Source organism: Garra rufa, chromosome 24 (assembly GCF_049309525.1).
Source record: "Garra rufa chromosome 24, GarRuf1.0, whole genome shotgun sequence".
Classification (NCBI taxonomy): domain Eukaryota; kingdom Metazoa; phylum Chordata; class Actinopteri; order Cypriniformes; family Cyprinidae; genus Garra; species Garra rufa.
The window spans coordinates 30,492,420-30,502,262 of NC_133384.1; the positions used below are offsets into that span (position 1 = coordinate 30,492,420).

General features: G+C 32.4%; 1 protein-coding gene across 2 annotated transcripts; it reads right to left on the reverse strand.

The window, feature by feature from the left end:
• Positions 1–405: 405 nt before the first annotated feature.
• On the reverse strand, positions 406–1,354 carry ppp1r17 (protein phosphatase 1 regulatory subunit 17). Of its 2 annotated transcripts, XM_073831258.1 has the most exons (3): positions 963–1,354; positions 645–767; positions 406–561 (listed from the first exon to the last, which is right to left on the reverse strand). In XM_073831258.1, the coding sequence occupies exons 1-3, from the start codon at positions 1,030–1,032 to the stop codon at positions 491–493; spliced, it is 264 nt and encodes an 87-aa protein (XP_073687359.1). In that variant the 5' UTR covers positions 1,033–1,354; the 3' UTR covers positions 406–490. The 2 variants fall into 2 exon arrangements, with proteins under 2 accessions (XP_073687359.1, XP_073687358.1); XM_073831257.1 differs by having other exon boundaries at positions 406–767.
• Between the last annotated feature and the right edge of the window lie 8,489 nt (positions 1,355–9,843).

Below are 9,843 nucleotides of genomic sequence, written 5' to 3' on the forward strand. Positions count from 1 at the left end.
TAAAAATACATTTTTTTCCCACTTTATTTTAATTACCATAATGACAATTAGTCAACAAAATCTCTTTAATATATTTTTTTAATTTCTTTTTGATTTTGGGTTGAATTACGACATGGACATGTTCTTGCCAGATTTCTTGAGATTTACCCAGTTAATGTAACCTGCTGTTCCTACGTAATAACGTACTGAAACACCTGTACATGTATATACTATGTTAAGCACCACTTTTAGAATTATTATAACAGTTCTGCAGGTTGATTTAGATAAATATCGTCTCAGCTGTCCATATGACACATAAATGATAAAACAAATGCACCAAATTCAGTTTTCCAACCAATGTTCAGGCTATTATTAAAAAGATGTTCTTTGCATGTTCTCGAATGAAGACAACGCAAAAAAAAAACATCTGCAAAACCTACATTTAATGAAGGCTCAGATGACAACCAAAAATAACACGAACAACAATGAAAACCAAACGTCTGAAACACATCTACTTCTTCATCTCCTTCTCCTCATCCTCCTGATGAATCATCCGAGCCTCTGTCTTCATCAATCTCACGCCTGCCAAAGAAAAGCGCAAAGAACTGAGACAAAGAGACGGTGTGAGGGTGATGGAGTGTGATACAGAGAAATCAAAGTCTTGCCTGGTATGAGCGGAGGGCTGTTAAGGACGGGAGTGTCTTTCCTGCGGGGTTTCTTCTGTCCCAGTTTGTCCTGCTGATGGTCCTCGGAGCTGTGCTTCTGATTGTCCATTTCAGCGTTCCCATCTGCAGGAGAACATTTCAGAAACAGGTTCACAAAGCTGGGCTGCATGGATGTCGCCATCTGTTACGCTTTTGTTACTCCCTCTGGATACTGTTCACCCAAATTTTGACCCATTATGTACTTCGTTTCCTTAAAAAAACATTGTCCATGCAGATATACATGCAGAAATGAGGTGAAAAACAGGCGGCTGTACTCACAGAGATGTTCGTGCATGGTGAGCGTGTGATCGGCTTTGTCTGAGAGTGACCTCACACAGTCAGTGGACATGCTCCCCACAGCAGTCTGTTCAGGTATCAGATAACAGCTCGTGTTCAGCACACACACACATACATGACAAAGGCTCTGTCATATTTACTGGAAAGCATATTTACTGAACCTAGCAAACTGATTAAATAAAAGCAGCTGCTCACTTCACAAAATAATCATTTGATTTCTGTTCAGGCTCTGAATGTGATATCAAGGCTAATTATGCATAATAGTGTAATACTCAAATGCATGAAATAAAATTAACAAAAAACTGTTATCATGTGTTTAATTCCAAGTTAACATTTATTTCTTCAAGATAAGAGACTGAAATGGCAATCAAAAGTAACACCAACAGCAATAAAAAAACAGCTTTTGGGACAGAAAAAACATCCTTTTCTGGCAAAAATTATATATATATACATACAAAAATCTGAGGCTAATTTAGTATTTTTCCAATTTAATAAAATGTTATTTTCTATAACATTTTCTTTTATTAAATTGGAAAAATACTAAATTAGCCTCAGATTTTTTTTATTTATTTATTTTTGCCTGAAATGTATCTTTATATATTCAAAATATATACATTATATTTAATATTTTAAATAATTATATTTAATATTTAAAGTCACTATATATAAAGTATTTAATTAGGGCACATTGAAAATCTGGGGTTTTCTTAGGCAAAAAATAGATAAATTTTAATATATCAAAATACAAGTGTTCTGATGTAAAATAAGGTGTAAATATTTAATTAGTAATTGTTAAATGTACTTTAAATTAAAATTAATACATTTTCTTTTATTAAATTGAAAAATACTAAATTAGCCTCAGATTTTTGAACCCCACTATATATATATATTAATATTAGTATTAATTACAAAATATACTAACCAGAAATTACTTGTACTTGAATATGTACTTTATACATTTTACTAATTTAAATAATGTATTATTCAGTTTATATATATATATATATATATATATATATATATATATATATATATATATATATATATATATATATATATATAAGTGTGTGTGTGTGTGTGTGTGTGTGTGTGTGTGTGTGTGTACTTTAAACATTTCACTAATTTACATAATTTAAACAGTTAACATTATATGTTATTTTTATTGCTCTGATAAATATTAATGTTGCATTTATTTACTTGCAAATAAATTCATATTCACAACTATACAAGTATTGCCTGAAATTTCTCTTATATATCTGAAAAATATATAAATTACATTTATATTATATTTAATATTTTAAAACTTCATATAAAAAAGCAAAAAAATAGTATTATTGACAAAATATTATATAAAGAATTGTTTGTTTTAGTACTACAAAAAACATTGAATATGTACTGTAAACATTTTAGTAATTAAAGTATAATTTATTAATCAGTTAACAATTAACATATATTCAAATATATAAATATATATTTTCTACTTTTTTCCATTTTTATTGCTTTGATAAATATTACTATTGCATTTATTTACTTGCAAATTCATTAATATTTATAAATAAAATATATATTACATTATATATAAATTATAATACATAACTTGTGCCTGACATTTATCTTAAATATATACCGAAATGTATATAAATTATATTTTAAATAATTATAGTATATTTTAAATAAATCACTTTATATAAAGTATTTATATATATCAAATAAAAATTACTTATGTTTAAATCCCAAAAACATTGAATATATACTGTAAAGATTATACTAATTTAAATGTAGAATTTATAGGTATATATTTATTAATTAGTTAACATTTGCATAAAAATATTATCTTAAGATCCAGAAAAGAACTAAAAAAGAGAATTCTAAAACAGAGAGGGAGGCCTTACCTCAGTGCAGCAGAGAGACGGCAAGCGAGTGCAGGCCAGATCAAAGACAGGGGTTATGTACTTAAGGAGGAGGAGCCTCCCTCAGTTCAGTCTCCATTAGAGCCTGTTGTCATGGTGACGGAGGCCCTTGTCATGTGTCAATCATCCCAGCTGCCATGAACCCACGTCATCGAGGTTAATCAAACAACTTCGACACTTTCAACAGTGATCCAAACACGATGGAGGTGAGGTTTGGTAAAATAGACGATATGATTCCTACTTCATTAGATTTTAAGTGTCCATATATAATTAAAATATACCGCATCATAAATAGCCTAATAATATTTAAGATTTTTTTTGGCGCTTGCGATGCATCTACGGTCACCACAACTCATTACGAGCTCAACGGAGAGCGTGAACAAGAGGAAATGAATAATAATGGAAAACAATGTGGACATTGTTTGCTGACAGGCTTTGATGTCTTTCTATTCTCCTCTGATGTGAACGGTGTTTCCTCCTCCCGTGTGGAGTGCGTATGAAGAGTGTGTAAAGTGGTTTTCATGATTTTTCATCCACTGAGCCATACACAACATTATAAACAGTTCATATGCCAACCTGACACCTGGTTAGGGAGCGTCTGCCAAGAACATAAATGTAAGCGTAAAAAGGTCTGTCTGGATAAGGATACAGTGTGACACATGATCCCTACATTCAAAAAGAGCTGTTACAATACAGCTGTTACAAAAGGGGTCTTATCTAGCAAAACGATCAGTCATTTTCGAAACAAATTGACAATTTATACACTTTTTAACCTTATATGCTCATCTGTTCATGTCTCTGCAATGCGCATGCTTAGTCTGTGTAATCTGGGTCAAAGGTCAATACAGTTAGGGTGTGTCGAAAAACTCCCGTTTTCTTCTTCAACATCAAAATCTTCCTATATCGTTGTATTACCTTTTTTTTTTGTAAAGATCTACTTTGCAAGTTCACTTTGCAAACACTGGGTCGGTACTTCTGCAGCGATGTAGGATGATTTTGAAGTTGGGGAAGAAAATGAGATGGGAGTTTTTCAATATACCCTAACTGTACTGACCATATTGAATCAGGAAAAAACTGTTCACGTAGACTTAGATAAGACCAACGTTTGAGGTTAAAAAGTATATAAATTGTCAATTTGTTTAGAAAATGACCGATCGTTTCGCTAGATAAGACCCTTCTTACGGCTGGGATCATTCAGAGCAATTTGAAGCTGCATTTAAAATGCATTTTGGAAGTTTAAACTCGGGGGCACCATTGAAGTCCACTATATGGAGAGAAATCCTGATTTTGTTTTTCCTTAAGAAACAATTTCTTATCGACTGAAGAAAGAAAGACAAACATCTTGGATGACAAGGGGGTGAGTAAAAGTATCTGTAAATGTTTGTTCTGGAAGTGAACTTTTCCTTTAATCACACATTTATCGAAACAGTTATTGAACTCTTGTTATCATTTATCGAGGAAATTTATATAGCGCAATAATTATCATTATCGATTTATCGCCCAGCTCTACATAAAAAGATCCCTGCGGTCCTGAAAAATCTTCTAATGTCTTAAGTGTCCACTGGAATAACAACAGCTCATGAAGATTCAGCTTTGCATCACATGAATAAATTATATTTTAAGTTATATTAAAATAAAAAACATTGTTTTATATTGTAATAAAACTTTGCAGTAGTAATGTTTTTTCTGTATTTTGGATCAAATAAATGCAGTCTTGTTGAGCATAAGAGACTTCTTTAAAAAACATTACAAGTCTTACTGAACCCAAACTGTTGAGCGGCATAAGAAAAACACTATTACAGTAAATAAAAAATACTGAAAATTATTAAATCATTATACATTTTAATCTACATTTGTTTTTGTTTTTAATTCTGCAATTCAAGTAATATCAATCAAACTGCTGTTGGGTTGTTTTGATTAAGTAATATTAACTCAAATGTATGTTTATGACCCTGAAATACATTTTGAAATATATTTAGCAATATGAAGGATGAAATTTAATGTATTTTCAGTTTGAGAAATACATGCCTCACTGTTTAGAACATACCTAGCAAATATTTGAATTATATTTTGGCCAGGGAAAAAAAGCTGTACCTGCATATACTTCATATAATTAAATTCAGATGTGTATCTTGTGATGTCTAGCACAGGGCATTATTCGTAGACAAAATAATAAACTACTGAGAGTGAGAAGCTTTAAGAAAGTTTATTTTCTGACGGTTCAATGTAAAATATTGGCAGGATTTTGCCATGAACACTTACTTTTTTTATGTGAAAATTGTCAAATGTATTAATTCTTTTTTTTTTTCATTTGCATTTATTATGTATTACATATTTTTTGGTAACACTTTACAATAAGGTTCATTAGTTAACATTAGTTAAAAACATTAGTTAACAAATTAATAATGAACTGCACTTATACAGCATTTGTGACCCTGGACCACAAAACCAGTCTTAAGTCGCTGGGGTATATTTGTAGCAATAGCCAAAATACATTGTATGGGTCAAAATTTTTTATTTTTATTTTATGTCAAAAATCATTAGGAAATTAAATAAAGATCATGTTCCATGAAGATTTTTTGTAAAATTCCTACTGTAAATTTATCAAAATGTAATTTTTTTATTAGTAATATGCATTGTTAAGAACCTAATTTGGACAACTTTAAAGGTGATTTTCTCAGTATTTTGCTTTTTTGCACCCTCACACTACTGATTCAAAAATTGAATATAAATTCAATAAATTCTGCCTGCTGTTCCGAAGAACAGCAGGCAGTCCAACATTTCAGGACAAACAAGAGTCCCATGAACAACCATCACCAAAAAAATTTTTTTCCGAAGAACAGCAGGCAGTCCAACATTTCAGGACAAACAAGAGTCCCATGAACAACCATCACCAAACAAAAATACAGCTGTAAAAATTCAAAATATTGTCCTATCCGAACAAACCATTCATCAATAAAAAAGCTTATTTATTGATCTTTTGTAAAATAGCATAAAATAGCACAGATTAAATAAAATAATCAACTAGTTAATGTTTATTTATAACAATACTGAAAATAAGTAAATATTGTTAGCTGATGCTAACTGGCTAGCTAACAAGCTTGCTGGTGCTTAGTTGAGGTCATTTTTAGATAGTACCTACAATAGTTAAAATAGTACCTGCCAGTGATTTAGAAATTTTGCGGCCCCTGCTTATTCTTATATAATATATGACTGTGACGTTCTGCAAAACAAGCTGTAAAACGTTTCTCGTAAAAAATCTGTTTTCTCTCAGGTACGTAGCAGTGTAAGCTTCGCAGTAAACATTATTATCACTCTCGTCAACATAGTCCATATCAACAACAAAGATATATCGACTCCATATAGTCGTTATTTTGGGGAAATCCCAGGTATTTTGAACAGTAGGATTATAAAAATATACGCTAATATAATATTAAGTTAACTAGCCTATATAAAATTGAAAATAAATCTATCAGTACTTTTTGCTTAGAGTAGTTCACTTTCAGAACAAAAATTTACAAATAATGTAACACCCCCTTGTCATTCAAGATGTTCATGTCTTTCTTTCTTCAGTCGTAAGGAAATTATGTTTTTTAAGGAAAACATTTCAGGATTTCTCTCCATATAATGGACTTCTATGGTGCCCCCGAGTCTGAACTTTCAAAATGCTGCTTCAAAGGGCTTTAAACAATCACAGCCAAGGAAAAAAGGGTCGTATCCAGAAAAATTTCTTACAAAAAAATGCAATTTATATACTTTTTAACTTGAAATGCTCGTCTTGTCTAGCTTGACAAGTTTGAGCATTTGAAATTAAAAAGTATAAAAGTTGTAAATGTTTTTAGAAAATAACTGATCATTTGCTAGATAAAACCCTTCTTCCTCGGCTGGGATCATTTAGAGCCCTTTGAAGCTGCATTTTGGTAGTTCAAACTCGGGGGCACCATAGAAGCCCATTATATGGAGAGAAATCCTGAAATGTTTTTCTCAAAAAACACCATTTCTTTACGACTGAAGAAAGAAGACATGAACATCTTGGTTGACAAGGGGGTGAGTACATTATCTGTAAATTCTTGTTCTCAAAAGTGAACTACTCCTTTAAGTGCATAAAATAATCAAGTACTTTTGTACTTTCGCTCAAGTAAAATTAAAAAGAGAGTCCTTTTACTTTTACTGGAGTAATATTTTATTATACGTATCTGTACTTTTACACAAGTACTTCGTTAACGAGTACTTAAAATATGTTAGTACTATTGTTTTGTATCAAGATGTCTAGGAGTAACGTTTTATTTTTATTTTTTTTTAAATACGGGGCGTTTATAAAAGATACTTAAATATCCTAATTGAGGTATGACATAATCCTGGCGAAATTGCTGCTACCACTACTGCGGCCGGCTGCTGTGGTTGTTGTTTCCAGTTTTTCACTCACCACACGACAGGAGCGGTTAGCCTTCTTCCATCTATTCGCGAATCCGAATCCGTTCGGTCGCGGTGTCAAACTGTATCGCGACACACATTGTAGCAAACCGCATCGCTTCGCTTGTTTGCAGCGTTGAGTCTGGCGTCTTTCTTCATAATCTTCCTTCCTTCTTCCTCTTCAGAAAGGCAAACGCGCACGAAAGTTGTTTTGTTGAACTCTGACCCGCTAATTCGAATCGTATCACGTGAACCTGTGTGACCAACAGCAGATCGATACGTCTCAACGTGACCTCATAGCTGAATTAAAATAACATAAATTTAAAACGGCATAGAAACTGCAGGAAATATATGTAGAATGTGTGTTTTGACATTTTAGATGTATTATTTGTTGTGTTATTATTTTTTTAAAAACGCTGCATAGAATGAAATCATATCATGACGTTGCAGCGTCAGTGGCTAGAAGGGATACAACCGGAAACTAACAATGAAATTGATTTTTCTACCGATTAGATTGTTTTTTTTTACGTCTACACCTACCCCAACCCTAAACTTAGTCCTTACTACAATAAAAAAACAGTATTATTGTTTTACAGTGTGATACAAATAACGTTAGATTGATGTGCGCATGCCCAGTAGCGAGATCTGTCTCCCTTCTAGTCTAAACCGGCGAGCAGCGAACAGAGGTCTGTGGACGTTAATAAAAGAAAGCCCGTAAATTTGCTGTTAATCTTGCGAGGAATAAAAAAACGAAAACAGTGGCATCTTGTGGCTGATAAAATTTACAGCAGTTATAAAATTGATAATGCATAATGTATTTACAGTAACAAGGTCACGTTGGTCGTGCAGCCTGTCTGTGTGTGAAAGGCAATCTCGTGGAGAAATCAACACAAATGAACACAACTGCACACAGAAGATTTATAACATGCAGCCTAGTTAACAACAGTGTTGGGGAAAGTTTCTTTTAAAAGTAATGCATTACAATATTGAGTTAAGTAATGCGTTACGTTACTTTTGCGTTACGTTTTAAATCTGGGCAGGGCTTGCTTGTTTGTTTGTGATATAAAAAGTTCTGTTTCTGGCAAATGTAAAAGCCTTTTGACACCAAAAGCCCCAGGCTTAGAAAAAAAGTACATTTACGTCTGTTTAATGCATTACAATATTGAGTTACTCCTTCAAAAAGTAACTAATTATGTTACTTAGTTACTTTTTATGGAAAGTAATGCGTTATGTTACTTTTGCGTTACGTTTTAAATCTGGGCAGTGCTTGCTTGTTTGTTTTTAATATAAAATGTTATATTTTTGGCAAATGTAAAAGCCTTTTGACACCAAAAGCCATAGGCTTAGAGAAAAGTACATTTTGTCAACTCTTCAGCAATAAAAAAGAAAAAGGAAACAAATGTTAGATTATCTTGAGTAATTTTTTGCTTATTACTATAGATGAACTGGATCATCGAAGGTCGGCAGCAAAGATATCGGTTAATAAAATGGGATTAAATACATAAAGGATATTTGTATTATTTAACATTTAAATATTGCAGGTTTGCATTTAATTTCACTGTTTTTATCATTTTTTTGCATGTTCACATTTATTCTAGAACTAAAGTAACATCTAACAATTTTCTCAACATTGGGACAGGAGAGCTTTTAATCAATAAATGAGGGGAAAAGTAACTGGCGTGACTTATTTGAAAAAGTAACTCTGATATTTTCTTGTCAATTAAAAAGTAATGCGTTACTTTACTAGTTACTTGGTAAAAGTAATATTATTACGTAACTTGCGTTACTTGTAATGCATTACTTCCCCCAACACTGGTTAAGAAACATGACACAACCAAGATTGCCTAAAAAACACGATTTGACATTGACTTTATAAAAGAGTTCAAACGAGTAGTTAATATACATTTTAGTACAATATTGTCATTGTTGAGATTTAAAGGGATAGTTCACCCAAAAATAAAGATTTGATGTTTATCTGCTTACCCCCAGGGCATCCAAGATGTAGGTCATTCTGTTTCTTCAGTAGAACACAAACTAAGATTTTTAACTCAAACCGTTGCAGTCAGTCACATAATGGCAGACAATGGTTACCAAATAAAAAACCCATACACAGACAAAACCAAATTGAACCATGCAGCTCGTGACGATACATTGAGGTCTTAAGACACAAAACAATTGGTCATGTGAAAAAAAAACTAAACAGTATTAATATCTTTATATTACACTATATTATGGTCCCCCACAGTCCTAATTGTGAAAACTTTAAGTTATTAGAAAAAGTACTGACATTTTTAGCAGCAACTGATACCGTTTCCTGAGACTGGGCTATAATCATCTCAGGAACACTTGAGGAACTATCATATCGTTGTCCAATCGGACAGGAGGACCAGCACTATGTCACCCACTGGTTCATCAGGAGAGCAGCAGTTTCCTTATACGGTCAGTGCAACACCACAATGATATGAAGTGTTTCATTACAAAGACAGAGACACAGAGATAAAGAGGCAGAGGGAATGAGAGCATGTGAGGCTACTGGGAGG